Genomic DNA, 21,459 nt, shown 5'->3' on the forward strand with positions numbered 1-21,459 from the left:
GAATCAGGTCAAATTAAAATTAAGATGGTTCAGCACCAGAGGTCTCACACATCACTTTCTTTCTTAGCAAATAGTGTCCCCAACTCTGTTAGAACTATCTCACACTTAAGCCATCTGAACACCTTCCTGGGTCTCAACTATTTTACCCCATTGTTGGTTCTTATCCAGTGATTTGCCCTAATCCAATATCAGCCCCATGTTTTTTCCTTGGAAAATGCTTCTAGACCTAGGGAGTAGGTTCCAAGCCTTATTATGCTTGGCTCTCAAACAGTCAGTCCTAAGCTCTCTTTTAAATTACATCCAATTTTTTTTTTAATCACAGTGCTTTAATTTTTGTTTTCATTTTACTTATTTTATTTATTTATTTGGTTGCACCAGGTCTTAGTTGAGGCAGGTGGGCTCCTTAGTTGTGGCATGCGTGTGAGATCTAGTTCCCTGACCAGGGCTCGAACCTGGGGCCCCTGCATTGGGAGCGCAGAGTTTTAACCACTGCGCCACCAGGGAAGTCCCCCAGTTTTTTTTTTAAATGAGGAAAGGCTCTCCTTTTGTAGGACCATGGATAGCTGTTACATTTCTGTCTAGACGGGCATAGTTCCTGAACTCGTGGAGGGTGTGGTCTGGTGGTGAAATCAGGCATAAGCAGGTGATTGTAAACATGATGGATATTATGAGAGGGAAGGATTAAGCTGCTGTGATGGAACCTGCACCTGCTTCAGGAGACCAACATTCAAGCTAAGTCTTGAGAGATAAATGAGGGGTTTATTGGATGAAATCCTGGGGTGGAAAAGAATGTTCAGGAATGAAGGAACAGCAAACATGAAAAGCCCGAGGCAAAAGAGTTGGAACCCCAAAGAAGACCAGAATGGCCTTCTGTAATGAGGCGAAACCTGAAACAGAAGACAATAGCTGAAAAGGTTATTGAGAGTGACAGGGAAAGTCTTGTAATCAGATCTGGTCATTTGAATTATTTACTAATGTAACCATCCCTTCCCTCAAGTAGAAATTTCAGCCCAAATTGAATGAATATACAGATGTTAGAGTACAAATTAATAGAGTGCCCTAGGATTTCTGTTTGAGCAATGCTCTCTGTTTTGAAGGACAGGAGAGTGAATGAAATGGAAGTACCAGCTTTCACGTGGGGACACTCACTCTCAGGTTTCTCAGCAGACTCAGATCCTAAAGCTTTCCCCGGTAGAAGCTGGACCACAGGCACACCACCATGCCCTTCTAAGCCGTGGCGAGTGTGGTGAGTGAAGTACCAAATATCAACCCGCTTGGCAATGGGTACAACCAGTCTCATGTGCTGCTTAAACAATGTGTGTGAATTGTGGACTGTTAAGGTGGAAAACAACCCAACGATTGTCGCACTTAGAATTCTTTCTTTAAGACTTGTTTGTTCAAAATATGCTTTTCTTCCCTTACATCCAATTTTACCATGCTACCTTGAAAGACTTCTCTAGAAGTACTTGAATTCTGATTATATTATATTGCCTTTTCCTGCTATTTTAAAATTCTTTTGGAATAATTTTTACCTACATACTACAGTCTATGTTTAAATAGCATAGACTATGTCTGGAGGGGTATACGAGGAACTAGACATGGTGGTAGCCCTTGGGGGAAGGAGAAGGGCAGGGCTGCCATCTACATAGCATTTTTCATGTGGTTAAGATGAAAAGGACTCTTTCCTCAGAGCCATGAGTTATGGCTTATCCAGCGGAGCCCAGGCTAGATTATAACCTCCACTCACTGCCTCAGCCAGATGTCCTTGTGCAGTAAACAACTTGAGCAGTCTTACATGGCAGCTCTGGAAATGAGGAGCTGGTGAACAAGGATGAGAGAGAGGCTTATGTTTCATTCACTGAATAGCTTTTATATGATTACATGTGCAATTCAAAATTAGAAATTGAAAAGTAGTATGTGCTGATATAGAAAACCAGGAAAAGAAAGCCTCGCCCAAAATAAATTAAAATCATCCAGTGATGCCAACTCAGAAATCACTACTATCAATAATTTGATCTATTTTTCTCTAGTTTTTTTCTATATGCATACAGTCAGTTTCAAAATGGAGTTCATATGCAGTACTTTTCTCCTGCCCTCATTTTTACTTTGTTTTGTATAATAGGTGTTTTTTTCCAGTCAAGAAAATTGTTCACCCCTTTTTCTGAAGATGTAAGTGTCGCATGCTCATAGTAGGATATTTAGCAAACATCGATAAAGGCTTAAGGTTTTTTTTTACTTCTTTTTGAGACATAATTCACATACCATAAAACTCACCTGTTTAAAGTGTACAGTTCAATGGCTTTTAGTGTATTTATGAAGTTAGGCAACCATCACTGTACTCTAACTTTAGAATATTTTCATTGTCTTAAAAAAAAAAAAAAAAACCCCTGTGTTCATTAGCAGTCGACTCATTTCCTCCACCCCTCCCTCCAAACTCCCTTAGCCCTAGGCAACCACTAATCTACTTTCTATCTCTATAGATTTGCCTAATCTGGAGATTTTATATAAATGGAATCATAAAATGTGTGGTCTTTTATGACTGGCTTCTTGCACTTAGCATAGTGATTTTGAGATTCATCCATGTCGTAGCATGTATCTTTTTTTTTAGTTATTTACTTTTTACTGATTGCTTGATTATTTATTCTTGATTGATTTTTATTTATTCGCACACCACAAAATCTACCCTTTTAAAGGTACAGTTCAGTGGTTTTTAGTATATTCACAAGGTTGTGCAACTATCACCACTATTCAATTCTAGATCATTTTCATTATCCCCCAAAGAAACTCCATACCCACTGGCAGTCCCTCTCATTCTATCCCCTCAGTCCCTTGGCAACCACTAATCTACCTTCTGTCTTTATGGGTATATGCCCTCTTTGTCTAACTTTTTTTAATTCTCGTGTTTTCAAGACTCATCCATGGTGTAGCATGTGTCAATACTTAATTCCTTTTTATGGCTGATAATATTCCGTTATATAGCTATACCACGTGTTATGTATCCACTAATCAAGTGACATTTGAGTTGTTTCCACTTTCTGGCTCTTAGGAATAATGTTGCTATGAACGTTTATGTCCAAGTTTTTATGTGAGCAAATATTTTCAATTCCCTTGCGTATATGCTTCATTCCTTTTTATTGCTAAGTAGTTATTACATTATATGGATATACTGGGGTTTTTTTAATCTGTTCATCTGCTGATAGACATGTGGCTTGTTTACACCTTTCGGTTATTCTGAATAGCAGTGCTATGAACATTTGTGTTTAAGGCTTTTTTTAAACACCTGTTTTCACCTCTTTCAGGTGTATACCTAGGAATGGAATTGCTGGGACACATGGAAATTCTGTTCAACCTTTTGAGAAATCGGCAGTCGTTTCCACAGCAGCTGCACAATTTTACATTACCACCAGTAGTATATGAGGGTCCCAGTTTTTCCATAGCCTCACCAACACTTTTTACTGTCCGTGTTTTGATCATAGCCATTCTAGTAGATATGAAGTGGGTATATTATTGTGGTTTTGATTTGCAGTTCCCTAATGATTAATGATGTTGAGTGCCTTTTCATGTGCTTACTAGGCATTTGTAGATCTGTTTTAAAGGAATGTATATTCAAATCTTTTGCCCATTTTTAAATTGGGCTATTTGTCTTTTTGTGATTGAGTTGTAGTTCCTTCTATATTCAGGATATAAGTTCCTTTTCAGATATAAGATCTACAAGTATTTTCTCCCAGTCAGTGGCTTGTCTTTTCATTTTTTTTCCATAGAATTCTTTGAAACACAAAAGTTTTAAATTTTGATGAAATCCAGTTTATTTTTATGTTACTTATGCTCTTCCTGGCATAGCTAAGAAACCACAGCCAAATTCAGTATCACAAAGATATACAGTTATGTTTTCTTCGAAGAATTTTATAGATTTAGCTCTTACTTTTAGTTCTTCGGTCTGTGTTAATTTTTGTACAGGGTGTGAGGTAGGGGTTCAGATACATTCTTTTGCATGTAGCTCTCCAGTTGTCCCAGCACCACTTGTTGAAAAGACTGTGCTTTCCCATTGAATGATATTGCAACTTTTGTCAAAAATCAGTTGACCATAAATGTGAGGGTTTGTTTCTGGATTCTTGATTCTATTTCATTGATGTTTGTCTACCCTTATGCCAGTACCACACTGTCTTGATTACTGTAGCTTTGTAGTAAGTTTTAAAATGTGATCTATTGAAAAGTAACAAAACACCCAACTGAAAGTAGCTTAAACTATGTAAGGTCATTTGTTGTTTACATCTCATTACAAGTCATCTGAAAATAGACTGCTGCTGAGTTGGTTTGATATCTAAACAATGTCATCAAGGACCTGGGCTTTTACCACCCTCTTTTCTACTATATTTGCTGTTAACACCTGTCCTCTTGGTCACAAGATGGCTGCTGTAGCTCAAAGCATTGTGTCTTCATATGACAGTGTCCCAAACAGGAATCAGGGAACGTGCTCAAAAAATTCTTGTGTTGTTCCAGCTCTTTGAAGAGGAAAATCTTTTCCAGAACACTTTAGAAATCTTCACTTTATAGCTTATTGCTTGAATGGGGTGTCATGCCTTCCCTTAGACCAATCATACTTCATCCCAGGGGCGTAGAAAATGGCCACCCACAAAATCAGAGTCTCTGAAAAGGGGATAAATGGCTAATGGATAGACGACCAACACTATTTGCCAAAATACATAAACATATAAAGAATAAACCAAGATTATCTGTTAAGTCTACCAGACTGAAATAATAATGGATCTTTTTAGGGTAAGGAGGTCTACCTTAAATTTCTTTGGTGCTAGGTCCTTCAGAAATAAAACCGATTTTCTTCCTCTGTTATTGACTCAAGACCAGATCGTGTAGTTCTTCTCTTCATTCCTGTCGAATACTGCCTGGAGCTCCCTGAACTCTTGGTCTAAAAAATACACAAGTGCTTTCTCAACTTTATACAATATTCACAGTCCTTCAGGTGTGTAGCTTACTGCTTTTGGCCTCTTTAGCTTCTTGTAGACAATTCATTTTATAGTTGAAAACAGTATGTTGCTACTACCCACTTCAAATTAACTTTAGGATGGCAAGACACAAGAAATACTCTTATATCTTTTTTTTTTTTTTGGATGCTAAACTTTGCTTTTATTTTGCTCTTACTGCTAACGGGCCAAATAGTTGAAGTTCCTAACAATAATCCTACCAAATTATTCTGTAGTTTTTAGTAATAATGGAGAAATGATCTATATTTATAACCTGTTGCCCATGTTTGTTTGCTAGCCAGAGTATTCCTGGCCTTGAGAGTTTTTACTACTTTGAAGGCCATTGATCTTGGCTGATTTCTGTTTTTCATTTTACTACAATTATCTGTTAATCTTTGGAAAGTCAAGATTTTTCATTTATCCTTTTTTTCCTTCTACCATTTATTGTATAGGAGTGAAGGTCATTGTTTTTTTCTTTAATAAATTTATTTATTTATTTTTGGCTTCATTGGGTCTTCGTTGATGTACGCAGGCTTTCTCTAGCTGTGGTGAGCGGGGGCTACTCTTCGTTGCGGTGCGCGGGCTTCTCATTGCGGTGGCTTCTCTTGTTGCGGAGCACGGGCTCTAGGCACGCGGGCTTCAGTAGTTGTGGCTCGTGGGCTCTAGAGTGCAGGCTCAGTAGTTGTGGCACACGGGCTTAGTTGCTCTGTGGCATATGGGATCTTCCCAGACCAGGGCTTGAACCTGTGTCCCTTGCATTAGCAGGTGAATTCTTAACCATTGCGCCACCAGGGAAGTTCCGGTCATTAGGTTTTAAGTCACTGCTTTCTTATCTCCCATAAAAAATTCAGTTACTTTTCTTTATAGATTTTCTTTTCCTTCTCATTGTTTTATTCTTATTTAAATTGGGTAAACCCAAAGGGTGGACATTTTGTCACATTAAGTTCCTGGATAATAAGTAAGTCCTAGAGCCCTCTGTACCCTATAAATTTTAGTGTGAGGCCAAAACAAATGAAAACTTATAAATACCAAAAAGTCCTTTTATTTCTCATTTAAAGTAGAAGGACTGAAAAATTAGCAGCTGTGCCATTTAAGATGCTTTTAAATGCTTTTTTCCACAGATCTTCAGCAAATCACCCAGATTTTCTGTGTCTCAGTTTCTTTATCCATGAAATGGGGCCAGCAATACCTTTCTCCATTTGACCTTGGGAGAATATTGTGCAAATCAACTGATAATATGTGTGGGGCTGCCTTTATTTATTTAGAAAAGGGTGCTATATAGACCAATTTATTACTATTTTATTTTTGTCATTGTTGGTGTGCATGTAAATTAAGTATAAATAAAAGGTGATAAATTATGGGGGTGGAGATAAGTCACAAGATTGATACTATTTCTTCTTTGAAGAAGGTCAGCCCATATACACACTACTATATATAAAATAGATAACTAATAAGAACCTACTGTATAGCACAGGGAATGCTACTTAATACTTTGTAATGACCTATATGGAAAAGAATCTAAAAAAAAGTGGATATGTGTATACGTATAACTGATTCACTATGCCGTACAGCAGAAACGAACACGACATTGTAAAGCAACTATACTCCAATAAAACTTTTTTTAAGATTAAAAATTTTTTTTAATAAAAATAAAATGCAAAAAAAAGAAAAACAAAGTATTTGAAAATGCTTTAAATATATAATAAATAGAAAAGTTATAAACAAAACAAAAAAGAAGGAGAGGAAGGTCAGCCCTTTCCCTCTGATCTACGTGGGCTTCCTTGGAACATTCATGGTCCTTCAAGTGCTTTCTCATCTACACTGATGAATTCTAAAATCTGATCTGGCAAAAATCTCCAGTATCTCTTAGTGGATTAACTAGTAAAAATGGATACAATGCAGGATCTAATGTGTTGCTCCCTGTTTTGTACTTTTTCATGCAGTGGAGATAGCATCCTCCTCTTTCCTTTGAGCAAGGAGAATTTGATTTAATAAAAGAACAGGTGAGGTTTTTGAGGAAAGATGAGAAAGTTTTGTTTTGTTGTTTTCCTTCTATGAGTGGAATGAGTTTGCCGAGGAAAAGAAGATGGATAGATGCCTTGGTGCTGGATATTGTTTAGTTTGTAGTGGTTTTAGCCCTTTATGATGCCAAAAAGCCATTCAAAGTCCCAAAGGCAGCTGCAGAACTTAGCCAACCTACTGGTCAGCCTTGGGTGATGGTGATAATGACAGGTACCCTACCCTTCAGGATTCCATGACTTCTGCATGCTCCCGTCCACCTCCTGCCGCTGGAGGCCAAGACCGAAGGATGCTCCTGGCTCGCTCAGCCCGAGGAAGGGAAGAGAGAAAAAAGCAGGAGAGGAGGGAGGAACAAGAACACTTTGCCTTTGGCTCAAGTGAGATTGAAGCAGAACTTGTGTCCCACTGGCCCTCCTGCCTTCTCCTTGGGGCAAGATGTAGAAGCGGGGAGGGGCATGCAGACCCCCTGTTGGGGTAGACTGCCTCTGCACAGCTGGGCAGTCCTCCCAGAGGCCACAAGAGGTGCTTGCGTTGAAAAGGGCACCTTTGCCCACCAAACTCTCACCCCATGTGCATATTGAAGCCCTGTTCTGGGGGACCTGTTGACTTTATTATGTAGCCATTCCTAGGTAAGCCCTTCCTTGTCACCCTTGGAATTTTGCAGCTGCCTTGCAGCTGGGCTTCCGTGCTCTTCTGCTTCTCAAGCGCTCTCTCTCACCCTTCCCCTCAAGTCCCACAAGTCTGAGATCCCTCTTGCTATAGAGCCATGGAGCCCTCATTCTTACAGCTCATGCCGCCTTGGACCACTATTTGTGTCCCCCCCTCTCCTGTCACCTGGCTCCGCCCTCCTCAGCCTTCAGGTCTCAGCTGCGGTGTCACGGTGTCACGTCCTCTGCGAGGCCTTCCCTGGTCCTCCCCCGCCCCCAGCTTCCATCACATGTCTCTTTTATAACCCTGTGAGGCTCTGCCTGCTTCTTCTATATTACTTGTTCAGATGTCTGCCTTTCTCTCCCTTCTCTAAGACCCACTTAGACAGAAATCCTCTCTGTTTTGCCTGGTGTGTTCTAAGTACTCAGTTCCCTGCCTGACATGTACTGCAAACTCAATACGTAATTTTTTAATGAACAAGAGTGTGTTTTGGGAATGGATGAACTTCTTTCTATATTCACGCTTGAGACAAAGAGTCATTCATTTGTCAGGTCAAGAACTATTGATTGATGGCCTGTTATGTGCCAGCCACTGGGGGAACAAATATGAATAAGGCGTTTTCCCTACTTCTGCCAGTGGTTTCTGAGTGGACTTGGCTACCACCCCACCTGGAGTAATTGGAAGTGTGTGGAGGTGCTTTTTGTTGTTGATGTCATAATGACTGGGGACACTACTGGCGTGTAGTGAGCAGAGCCCAAGGTCACTAAACATTTTCCAGTGCGTGGGGTACACTCCTGCACAAGGAGGGACCATCCGCCTCCACTCACCTGTAGGCACTCCTCAGAAAACTGACAGTCTGGGGACTTCCTTGGTGGTCCAGTCGTTAAGAATCCGCCTTCCAATGCAGGGGATGCAGGTTCGATCTCTGGTCGGGGAACTAAGATCCCACGTGACACGGGGCAACAAAGCCTGCGTGCCGCAACTACTGAGCCTGCGTGCCACAACTACTGAGCCTGCGTGCCAAAACAAAATACCCCGCGTGCCGCCACTAAGACCCGACACAGCAAAATAAATAAATATTTTAAAAAATCAGTGAAAGCCTTCTTTGACTTACTGATTAATTGGCTATATGGAATTTACAATAAAGAGTATTGTATATTAAAGAAAAAAGTTGACAGTCTAGCAGTGAAAAGTGGACCAAAGGGGGCACCTTTGCCCCTTTTGAGGCGATGAGAGACTTCTGTAGCAACTCAAGGCCCACTGGAGGCATCAGCATTCCACCTTGGGGTTGATATAGGGGGAATTGTTTTCCTCAATTGTTTTGTGCCAAAGAAAGCCTTCAACCCTACTAAGCAGCCTGTGATTTAAAGGAAATGATAAGGCCAAAAATTAAAGTGCCAAAAGATACATAGCTTATGGTGAAAATGACTATTTCTTATTTTTATGATAAATATCCAAAAAAAAAAGGTAGGTGTAAATGATAGGAAATGTCATTCCAGTTCCTTCTCGATGGGCTTTGAGTCCATTACAGCTCGTGGTGAGTGTGTGAATACCATTATAGAGTGATTGCTGCATCTCCAGTCTGCCTTTTGGGAGAAAACATCAGGAGGGAAGAATGTTTCCCCACCAGTCCTCTGAGAGGAAGAGCAGTCTGTGGGGTTGAACTAGACCAAGGTTCCTCAGTCTCCACACCACTGACATTTGGGGCAGGAGAGTTCTTTGTTGTGGAGGCTGCCCTGGGCACTGTAGGATGTTTACCAGCATCCCTCTACTCACTAGACGCCACTAGCATCCCCGAGGTGTGACAACCAAAAATGCCTTTGTAGACAGGGTTGCAAAATTGCCCCTGATTGAGAGCCACCGAACCAGACCTTGTTTTCGTCCCCCTCAAGCCCTGTGTCAGACGTGGCCTGTCAGAATTTAGCCACACTGGCTCTTCAGCTATGGAGAGAGGAGAGTTTTAAAAATATCCACAGGCATTCAATGGACTCTGTCTTTTTGATGGGCAGAGGGGACCCCTGGAAGCCGCTGCGATAGAACTGCTTATCTCTTTCTAGAGACAGGGGTTAGCATTTTGTGCTGTCTTCTTAGCACTGTGCTCTTCCTCCTGCGGATTGCTCAGAGGAGAACCTACGGGAGCCTCGGGGATAATGACAATTTCTCTTTTACGTCTGCAGCAGAACTCCCAGGAGTATGAGCCATGCTGTCACCTGAAGCATCTTTTTAAGCCTCCAGAGAGAGCTGCAGGAAATTACAGTGTATTGCAGGGAACTCTGATGCTGTAGAGGAAAAAAAAAATCCTCTACTTAAATTAAAAAAAAAAAAAAAAAGAAAAAGAAAAGGCAAGATAATTTTGAAGACAGCTTGATTTATCTCCCTTTCCACAGGAAATTTTAGACCAGCTTCAAGGGTGTGTGTGTGGGATCTGGTTTGTGCCACGTGGCTTGTCCATTTTCAGAAAGATGCCGCAATTGGGTGGCTCTTTTCTCCACTGCTCCACGCCTGGGTTCAGTTGCCACGCACTGTCGGCCCCTGGTGTGAAGAACTTACTTTTCCTTCCCTCTAAAAGCTATCTCTGCCTAGAGCTTTGAACTTCTCCTGCTGCAGGAGAAGAAAGCTGTTTGGATAAGAAGAAGCGTCCATGTTTATATTGGTGGGAAGAAAATGTCTTTTCTTATCTTGCATCTAGCTTGGAGCATCTCCTGCTTCTCTGGGTCCTCAAGAAAGGCTGGCTGTGTGATGGAGAAGAGCTAGCTCCAAAGAATTTTGGGGGGAACTTGAAGAAAGTGAAAGAACTGCTCCTTCAAAAACAAGTCAACTTTAACCTCCAACACACAGAAAGGGATAGGAAAACAGATGTAGATAATTGTTGAAATTTTTTTTAAAACACATTTTATGAATACTGTTTTATCTAGGTACCAAAAAAATGAAACAATTCCTGATTTTGGTGGTGGTGATCATTGTTTTCTTTGGGCGCTCACTTTTTGCCAGCCATATACTAAACACTTTATACAGCATATTTTACTTAACCTTTCCCCAGTTGCTATGTAGTAGATTCTGATATTATCCCTGTTTTATAGATGAGTACACTGAGGCTTTGTGGCTTTAAGGAGCTTGTACAAAGTGCCACAGGTCTTTTTAAAAAAATAAATAAGTAAATTTATTTACTTATTTATTTATTTTAAGGAGCAGGGAGTTAAGTCTTTTAGGACACTTAGCACCTAATGCCCGTGCCCTGCAGTAGCGCTTCTCCATCTTTAGAGTCAGAATCCCCCAGAGGCCAAGTGAAACCTCATATCCCTGACTGCACCCTGATTCTGGAGGGGGCCCAAGAACTTGTATCTCTAACAAGTTCCCAGGTGATGTTGATGCTGCCAGTTCAGGGACTACGCTTTGAGGACCCCTGTTCTGCCACATCCAATTTTTCTAGAAAATAGTGTAAGCACTGACTTTGAAAACCTTGAATGCAAACCACTGAAGTTGGAATTGACCACTGACATTAGGCCTATGCACAGATAATAGCCATGGTGTTTCTAGAGCATCTCTTGTGAGAGAATAGTGTCATGAGACGGAGATAAATGACCTGTTGTAGGTTTTATTCGGTATTCCCTTGGCTGCCGATTTCCGAGAACACGGTCTCACTGCATCATTAAAAAGAATAGTAAATGTACCACCATCATCCACGCGTACTCGTAAGCCAGTTTTGAAGTTCGGTAGTTTTCCATTAGAAGGATGACATTTCATTTTCAAAGTGTACTTGGTTCATTGTCTTTTGACTCAGTGGGACCTAGTATTTTCTGATTCTGTGTAAACACTGTGACCATTATCTTGGAAAATATCAGAGTGCTAATACTAAGGAACACATGGAGCAGATCTACTGTGAAGAAAGGTTTGCAAATCTTGGATCGGGTCTTTTGTCCTATTAACTAATTCAACAAAAAAACTCTTAGGCAATTTCATTAGTAATAAAAGAAGTAAAAAGTAAGAAAAGAAACATCTTTTAAGAGTTTCCCAATTATGGTCACTTTGAAAACAGTAGGCGCTTTGAGGACAGATTTTTGTGTTCTCTTTTCACTGGGTGACTTTCACCTGAATTAAGATTCCAAAGGCACATTTGAAACCTGAAATAAAGCTGATTTACTTGTCGATAATCTCTTCTGAAGCCTTCTGAGCTAGTTCGGGAGAAAAGCTTTGGCACTTTTACCTTTCTGCCACTTAATAGCACAGATAACAGCCTAGGTGTGAAACTGCCAGTAAAATACAGATGATTGTCCTACAGATGGATTCAGGAAAAAACAACATCCTGAAATTTGCTGCAGTACTTTTGCTGTGAGCAATGTTTTACAATTATTTGGGACTGAAATCTACACATATTCCAAAGGAAAATAGAGCCTGGTGGCATGTGGGACTCCTTGGGCTCTTTTTTGCACATGCCTTTGGCAATATCAGTTCCTGGGGGAGAACTTTAAAAAAACAAAACATTAATTATTTGGTGACTGTGAGTGGTGGAACACCTTCCTTTGGTTTTGAGTCGAGAATAAACTATCTGTGCAGGTTTGTGCTAGTAGCTGCTGCTACACATGTCCAGAAGCTGAATTTTCCAGAACCAAACCAAGGAATCTCTTGTGAGCTTCTGTTTCCCAGCAGATACTAACTGGAAGCTATTTGCCAGAGACCAAGAACGCTCTTTGTGTTTCTCATGAACTGACTGCTGCGTTGGAATTAGCACAGTGTGCGGGGTGTGCGATCCTGCTTTCCGGCTGGCAACAGTAGGCAGGTTGTCATTTTCTCTGAGACCCTCAAGTTAGGAGCGAAGGCAGGTTCTGCAGTCACGCACACGCTGTTGCTCAGAGACTGTTATCTTCACCTCTTGGTGAAGCACAAGGAAACACTCAGGGCTGTTCCCCCGAGTGGGGTCCAAAGGGCTGCTTCGGAGGATTTTTTTTTTTCCTCCTGTATCTGTGGCTGCCCAGAGATATTTATCATGTGAACAGAGGCCAAGCAAAGACCCTGTAGTGTAAAGTAAGGTGCTTCCCAAAGCGGATTCGGAGATTGGGGCTGGTGTGTGTGCGCGCGCGCGTGTGTGGTGTGTGCAGGACGTGCAAGCCCAGTGCGCTGAAATGCAGCGCTCTCGTCTGCCTGCAAAGAGTTGCTCCACTCCCCCCGCTGCCCAGCGCACTCGGGGAGCGCCAGGGGGAGTCCTCGCCGGCCCGGGCTTCCAGCGACCCGGGAGCGCCGAGGGCTCGCCTGGCGGAGCTTAGCGCAGCTCGCTCGGCGCCGCCAGCGAGAGGGCGGGGTGGACACTGGGCTTCTGTGTGCTCGCCGCAGCCGTTGGTTGGCGGGCGCCCAATCTCGGGGCATGCCGCCGGAGCCAGGCCAGCACGCACCGTGAAAGACCAGTTTGGGGGAAGACTTGACCCCCGGCGGTCCACAGAAGCCGGCGTCGGGAGCCCAGGCGGTGGGGCCGCTGCGATCGGGCTCGCAGCGCTGCAGCTGCGGGAGCCGCCGGCACCCCACCCCCTGCCAGGGTTCAGAGGGACTGAGGAGGCATGGCCTCGGTGTTCATGTGCGGAGTGGAGGACCTGCTCTTCAGCGGCAGCCGCTTCGTGTGGAACTTGACCGTGTCCACGCTGCGGAGATGGTACACAGAGAGGCTGCGGGCTTGCCACCAGGTGCTGCGGACGTGGTGCGGACTGCGGGACGTGTACCAGGTGAGCCGGGGACCGCGGCGCCTGAGGGCCCTAGCGGGATGCCTGGCGCTCGTGGGAAGCCGGTTGGTTCCACCTGTATGATTTCATTGTCCCTCTCCTTCCACCGCTCTCTTTTTCAACTCCTATCGGGCTGCTCGCCTCTTGGGTCAAAAGCTCAGCAGCTGTGGGTAACCGTTGCCTGACAGAGCTTGTGAATTTTCCCCATCGGGCATGGGGGCACTTGTGAATTAGTCCCTGGCTTTGCAGACATCTATTAGCGAGTGATGGTGTATCTTAGCAGCAGAGCGTCTGCAGGGAGCAACTCTTGACATTCACATGATTCCTTCTTTTTCATTTCATTGGGGTGAAGGTAGGCATTTCACAGAGCAAGGATTTCACACCAGTTTATGGTCAGAAGGGTCTGAATGGATTTGCATTCTTCCCTTTGATTTTATTTCAGCTTTCCTTCGGGCAGCCCCAACTTGCAAGGCAGAGCCAGGAAAAGCTGATTGTGTCTACTGGCTTTTGGAAGGAAGGACAGCAAATTGTGAACACTTCGCAGGAGGATGACGGGCTGGGGAAGGGAGGGGTGGCCTGGCTGAGCGTTGGAATGCTTACGTTTGGATTTACTCCCTGTGGTATAACACAGCCTCTTTATTTCTCTGCTAGGTCCCATCCTGCAGGCAAAAAATGCAGCAACTTTGCTCAGTCTCTCTGGGGCTACAGCTTCCTTTCATATTTTTTAAACAGTCGTTTGTGGATTTAAAGGTCCTGTGCTTTGGTTGTTAATATTTTTCAGGTTTAAAAAATAATCTACATTGCCTTTAGGAAGATTACACCCGGTGTTTACTATAGAATATAGTGGCACGTTTTCTTTCCTGTGATGTAGAATTAGCTTTGTTGCAGTTCTTGGATTCTCCCTACTCTGACCACATTCTCCATATGGCTATGATTCATATCGCATTGTATTGAGTCCCATATGTGATCAAGCTTCTGGTGTTGATAAGCCATTGTCTTCCATCAATCAGGCAAAATTAAAAGACCGGCACCTGCGGTTAAACTGTGGGCATTTAAAAAATCAGCGTCCCCTTGTCATCCCTGACATCCGTATCATCCTTGTTAAAATGTGAGGAACATTATACTTTGTGCTTTCCCGACTCCTGCTTTGGATAACATGTCTGAGATGTCTTGCGTTTTGAAAGAATCCAAAAGCCAGGTTGAGAACCGGGGCAGCATGTGGTGGTTTGAGAGGATTATGGAGCTGTGGATATAGCCCATCTGGCCACATTACCCAGATCACCTAGCTTTTTGGAGCCAGAGGTGTGTCTGCCTCTCAGCCTTTTTCCTTTTTGGGAAATCATTGTTCAGTTTGGTCTGTAGGAGAAGTGGCCCTGATACACTTTTGTTTTCACTTTTTAACATTTGAGAAACTTTCAAAAGGAGAGCACAAGCACTGTGGCCAACCATTCAGCCTTCATGCCGCTCTCCCCAAAGGCTCAGGGGACTTATGGCTTACCTCTTCTACTGGTAGTGACCAATTCAAAAATGACGCTTCCAGAAACCTGAGACCCCACGAGATCTTTACAAGATTGATCAATAATTATTTTTAAGCAGAACAGCAACTTGAAGGACTAACCTACTGAACGACAGGTTTTCTCTTCCGTAAAATGGATAGTGGCTGAGCCAGTACCCTCTCATAATGATAAGAGGGAACATCTAAAACAACCATGGCCATTTTATGAGTATTGAGTCTTAAGCAGAAAATGATCTCCAAGGTTTGTGTCTTTGGAGAAAACTTGAAAATATTTTAAAACTTGAGAGAACTCTAGATTTTTAAATTGTACAACATAGTTGTTAGCAAAGAAATACCGTTTCCTTTAATGCCTTTCAAATTTCAACAAGAAGGTACTAACGTAAATTGTATAGAACAGAATGGCAGTAAAATAAAGTGGTTAATACCTTATACTCCAAGTTAAATAGACAGAGGATAGGATAAATCCTACCTCTGCCTGTGTATGATCATGGATGAGTTACTTAATTTTACTGTGCTTTAGTTTCATTGTTTATAAAATGAGAAATACAATAGTACTAACCACAGAGGTTGATATTAAAATTAATTGACAGTACCAAGAGCTTAGGAAACATTCAGTAAATGTTATCTGCTCTATCAGTTGGGGTATTTTTATTGTAATAGGAAAATGAACTCAAATTAACCTACAGAATAAAAAGTAGGGACTTTGGATGCAACTGAAAAATCTAGCAGTAGGATCAGGGCACTATAGTTGTTCCCCATGATTCTGTCAATCCTGTCTTGTTCATGTATCTTCAGCTGGTTTCTTTCCTCATGATAGCAGACAGCTAAAGCAGTTCTGGGGCTTAGACCCATGTATCAACCCATATAGAAAGAAAGAGAATGTTTCAAAGCCACCAACTCTCAAAAAAAATTCCCCGGTTTGCCCTCTGATGGGTCAGTTTAGGGTATGTGCCCACCGGCAATGCCATGCACTGATTGGCACAGGGAATGGGATTGTAATTCATGCATTCTCAAAGGGAATGATATGGCCCCCAACAGGCAAAAATCATTTCGTAAGGATGGGAGGGGGGGCAAAAAAAAATCTTAGTCTTTATGTACAAAGCACAGGTATACATAAACAGATCTACAGTGTACTTATGGCGTTAGAATTTTGGGGGGAGTGAGGTGGCTAGCAAACAAAAAAATATCTTCAGAGGCTCCTTAAGGGAGTGATAACGAATACAAAGGTTGAGAGACCCTGAATTACATTGATTGGCTTAGGCCAGTGCAGACCCATTTCTGAAGCCGGCAGTGAGGTTGGCCCCGCCCAGACCACATGGCTGCCAGGCAATGGGGGGAGGGATGCAGTGTCCACTGTATCTGCATTATTAGAATCTCAGATAATGAGATTCTTATGCTGTTTAAATAAAATGATTATTTTTCAAGATAAGTACAAAGATTGATGCACAAATACATTTGTAAGTATTTTGCAACAGTAATTTATTTGAGTTACGGGGTTAGGGGGCCCATCATTAGAATACCAGCATTGCTATCCCATAATTATGAATTCTAAAACAGAGAGGAATGTTCCATTATACTGCTCAAGTTTCTGGCATGTGAATTGGAAACACCACAGGGTTACATATTTTATGGAACCCAATTTTTTATCATCTTGATGATAAAAAGGTGTCAATTTCTTGCTTCTAGTCTGAATAGTCTTGTTTGTAAAAAAAAAACCCAGGATTCAATCACTCTAGAGAGAAAGGGTGGGGTGGGAGATATCCATTACACGAAATACCTGACAGTCCCCGGGGGTGTTTTGTTTATTCATATACTATAAGTGAAATAGGATCTCTGCCTATTCATAAGGAACTTGACAACCACATTATTGCCTCGCCGGCACGGCCGGGAAGACATAAGTTCTTTGGAATTGAACACTTCCTCCATTTCTAGATATTGGAGAGGCAAGAGACTTAATTTGCCAGAAACCATGAATAATTAAGATACTAGCTATAAGGCATTTCTGTAGTCATGTGACTAAATAAAAAGCAGACTGAGGCTGCACTGAGGCTGCCTTCTAACAAAGACTCACTTGATGAGTGAAGGTTTGAATGTGGTTGGAGTAGCAGACATGGGACATTCACCTTCCACTTAGGGCTGAATATTAAAAGCTGATATATCTCTCCTGCTTTTATCTTGCCCGGATGGGTTGCGTTATCACAATTAAATAGATTTAACAAACAGCTGAGGTGGAAAATGATGGAAGAATGTTGTTGAAAAAGGATCAACACCCTTTGCTTTCTATCAAGTGTGACACGGTCGAATGAAGCCCTCAGTTTGTTACTTGGAATTAAGTTTTCCCTTCATCTCCAACGTCTCAAAGGTAGAATTTCTTGCAAACCCTGAATGGAGTAATCGCCCCCAGTAGGGGCAACTTGAACAGAATCTAGGGTACTTAAGGGACCAAAAGAGGCTGGGTCAGTTCCACTGCACAGGTAGCTGGCAGTGAGGGGTGGCATGCCGGGCAGATCACAGCAGAGGCTGTTTGCTCAAAATTGAGCAGATCTGACCTTGAGCAAATTGCTTTTTCTCTCTGAACCCCATTCCCTCCTGGGTAAGAGGGGAGAACTGTAGTCCTGGCATTATGGGTAGTGTAAAAAATTCATGAGATTGTGTGTATAATACTGAGTGCTCTGCGTGGCACAAGCGAGTACTCAGTAAATGTTAGCTCTTGGATATGCAAAGGGCTTAACACCAGACCCATAGAAGGTACTCGATAAAGGGTTGCTTAGGGTTTTACTGTTGTTTTTATAAGTGAGACTAGTTCTGTGGAAACTGAATTTCCATCTTTGCACGCAAAGATGTTCCGTGAGAGAGACTGTGGAATCTCCCACAGCAGTGGATGTAGGGTGGACCTTGGGTATCTGAGCTTGTGTTCTACGCAGTAAACCCACAATTTTTTTAAGGCCCATACAAAAAATCTAGGAGGTCACAGGAGCTAGCAGTAGGGTCTCTAAGGAGATAATCTCTTTATATTCCAAGACTCTGATGATTCATAAATTGGTAACACCTGAACTTTTCATCCCACTGCATTGGTTATGAAAGACCAAGTCCCCCAAATGGCAATCCTTTATTGAGCCTTCAGTGACCTGTGTACATTTCAAACCGTATATCCTTTGCTTGCCCCCGCCCTCCACTCTCCACAGCCTCCTGAATTATACAGACTAGAAGGGAGGCTGACAAGTTATTGGGTTGGCCATAAAGTTTGTTTGGGTTTTTCGGCCAACCCAATACAATGCACAGGAGAAAACTGGCCTACCTCCTGGTTTTGTAAATAAAGTTTTATTGGCATGCAGCCCTGCTCATTCATTTACACGTTGTCCATGGCTGCTTTCAAACTACAATGGCAGAATTGAGTAGTTGTCACTCAGCTACTTAGAGTTGAATAGTTGATACAAAGACTGTATTGGCCACACAGCCGAAAATATTTACTATCGGGCTCTTTACAGAGAAAGTTTGCCAATCTCCAGACTAGACAAAAACAATATGTTGGGCAGAGAATGCTAGAAGAAGGAAAGTTTAGAATTCAGTCATGGAAAAATAGAACTTGAAGGAATATGGAAGAATTTTCTCTTAAAAAACCCAGTCACTAGGAAATTAATAAACAAATATTCAGGATCAGTGTTCAGTTTACCTTTACTAGGTCCTGCATTGTAGAACATGATTGGAGTTATAGATCGATTGATTCATTTGTCCGTTTATTCATACATAAAATAATTATCAGGTGCTTACCGTGTCCCAGTTGTTATGCCAAGGTGTTAGCAACACAAAGTCAAATAGATTATTTCCTGCCCTCAAGGAATCTGTTGTCAAGTAGGGAGACAGTTAAGAAAATAACCTCTGTGCAAGGGCTTTACCTGGGTCCTCTAGGTGCACAGTGAAGGGAGTTTCCGTCAGACAGGAGTGAAGCAAAAGGGGAGGGAGTGGAAGCCAAGGAAGCTTCCTACAGGGGTGATTCTCAGGCAGAAGTCGGAAGGACAAGTAAGAGTTAGATAGACTAAGAAAGGCAGACGTGCATTTCAGGCATGAGGAAACAAGGCTCTGGTCGGTGGGGGTGCGTGTTATAAAGAGTTTTTTAAGGCTGATGAGGAAAGAAAGAGACAGACGGAGTCAAAGTCATAGACAGACAGGCAGATTTATTTATTTTTTTTTTGCGGTACGTGGGCCCCTCACTGTTGTGGCCTCTTCCGTCATGGAGCACAGGCTCCGGATGCGCAAGCTCAGCGGCCATGGCCCACAGGCCCAGCTGCTCTGCGGCATGTGGGATCTTCCCGGACCGGGGCACGAACCCGTGTCCCCTGCTTCGGCAGGTGGACTCCCAACCACTGCGCCACCAGGAAAGCCCAGACAGGCAGATTTTAATTGAGAATAACATTCAACTTGAATGATCTTTTATTTTAAGATTAGGATTTGATGTTTTTCTTCAGAACTTTGGGGGTGGGGGACAGGTTAAGTTAGAACTGTCCCTGGTAATGGTGAGGCTGATAGATTTGGAAGAGGGTGGCATAGTGGAGGCAGGACAGGGGAGGAAGTTAGGAGGCCTGTGGTGATGTCAGTGTGTTACTCAGGATAGGATAGATTTTACTGCGGCAGCAAACAGCCCCAGGATCCTAACGGGTTAAAGAAATAAAGGTTTATTTTTGGTTTACACTACCTGTCCATTCACAGGTTGGCTGGAAGCTCTGCTTATCACTGTCACTCAGGCTCACAGAATGTTCCGGAACATTGCCAGTTGCCATGATAGAGAGTGAAGAGCTTTTCAGGGCTTTGCATTGGCAATGCAATGCTTGGCCTCTAAGTAGCTCACGTCACTTGTCTCAAGACATTGGTCAGAGCTGGTCATGTCACTCACTCAACCACAGGGGGCAGGAAAAGCAGTCCTTCCATGGAACAGCGTGAATGCTGGTGCAGATCTGGTTCCTTAGGAAGCAGACTCTGAAACAGAGATTAACAAGCAGGAAGTTTACTGGAGAGTGCTCTGAGGATCAACAGTGTAGAAGGGAAGAGAAAGAAGTAGGACTGAGCAGAGGGAGAGATTGGGTGACAGTTCAGGCTCAACAAAGACCTCAGCTGACCTCACAGGTAGCCCTGAAGCTGAGAGTTGTCCCCAGTTGGAAGGAGAGGGCTGGATTTCCCCCCAACCTTCATCAAGCCTCATTAGAGATGGGCTGCCCTTGTATAAGCGGTGTGACCTTGAAGTAGGCAGCTCTCTTTAAGGAACAGCAGTTCCCAGAGGGGCTAAGAGCTCAGAAAAATCCAGACAGCTGATGCAATAAGTCTGGGCAGCTCATCACACTGCATCTTCTACAAATGTCTGCCCAACAGGTATTCACATCAAAGCCTGGACTGCAGCAGGGCCAGCGGGAAGGAAGTAGAGTAAGGATTGCATTGATGTGAAGGATGTAGGATCTAGGTTTAAAACATGGGCTGACAATCAGGGCGGTCTCCCAGCTAGATCCTACATTCTGTTGAAGGAGTTGGGCAACCATAGAGTCAGTTCATAGTAGCAACACATACAGAAAGAAGCAAAGACTTGGTTGATAAATGACATATGAGTCCACTTATCACTGAGGAAATTCATCTTCTACATTTTCAGGTAACCAAAGACTAGGATTTTATGGCAGGAAATTGGGATGCTCAGACACCCCAAAGTGAGAAAGAAAACTGTCTTAATGTTTGAGTCCATCACTTGGCATCAATAAATTTCTAAAAGACTGTATGATTTAAGGTCAACAGATCAGTCTCAGGATCTCTAAAAAGCATTTTTGAACCTTTGTTGTACAGCTTGGAAAACACCAAGTTAAGGATAGACTCTCCGGCCTTGTCAAGTTGGTGTTTGTTTTCCTCCTTCTGTCTTTTCTTGGTGGAGCTGCAGCGTGAAATAACTTCCTGTTCGTCCCCTACTTACGTTTGTTCTGAATGTTATATTTGTGATGTCCAATTTGGTTGTTATGGAAAAGTGTGAATGATCAAATGGGATAAAAAAATTGAAATTAATATCCATAAGTAATTACATACATGTGTGTGTATATGTACATACAGAAAAGATAAAAATTCTGGCATCCTTGAAATAAAGTTTTGCCATGAAAGAGCTGGTAACTATGGTAAATTAAACAGTACCGTTTTCCCCTAATGTCCTGATCATTTTTAGTTTCTTGAATTTTGTGTTTGGGCAAAGCGCATTGCTTAAATAATTATTTTCTCCTTAACTAGGGCTTTTATACAGTCTTAGTGTCTTGACTTGACTAATAGCTGCTAATTATTAAGTAACTGCTTTGTGCTGTGCCTTGTGCTTGGCACTTTACATGTATTATCTTTTTTTAAGAAAGATATCATTTGGGGAAGATTTCAATATACAAAAACATAAAGGATAATATAGGTAAAAACCCATGCACCCACCACTCAGTTTTAAGGCATCTCAACATTTTGCCATGTTTGCTCCAGATACTTTTTTTGTATATAATAAAATTTTACAGAATCAGTTGAAACCACCTTTATACCTTTCCTTTCTCCCTAAAAATAGTCTTGTTCTGAAATTCGTGTTTTTCAT

The 21,459-nt window shown here is 42.4% G+C and overlaps 1 protein-coding gene across 4 annotated transcripts in view; it reads left to right on the forward strand.

Moving 5' to 3' along the window:
* Positions 1-21,459, forward strand: part of FRMD4B (FERM domain containing 4B) — a 336,491-nt gene that overhangs the window by 138,525 nt on the left and 176,507 nt on the right. Inside the window, exon 1 of one of the 4 annotated variants that reach the window (XM_060308018.2) lies at positions 12,973-13,357. The exons of 2 other annotated variants lie outside the window; for them this stretch is intronic. In XM_060308018.2, coding sequence (XP_060164001.1) covers positions 13,196-13,357 — 162 coding nt within the window. In that variant the 5' untranslated portion in view covers positions 12,973-13,195. Of the gene's footprint in view, positions 1-12,972; positions 13,358-21,459 lie in introns of those variants that run through there. One more of the 4 variants, XM_060308021.2, reaches the window with a different exon arrangement.

The sequence above is a fragment of the Globicephala melas genome, chromosome 11, assembly GCF_963455315.2.
Source record: "Globicephala melas chromosome 11, mGloMel1.2, whole genome shotgun sequence".
NCBI classification, from domain to species: Eukaryota; Metazoa; Chordata; class Mammalia; order Artiodactyla; family Delphinidae; genus Globicephala; species Globicephala melas.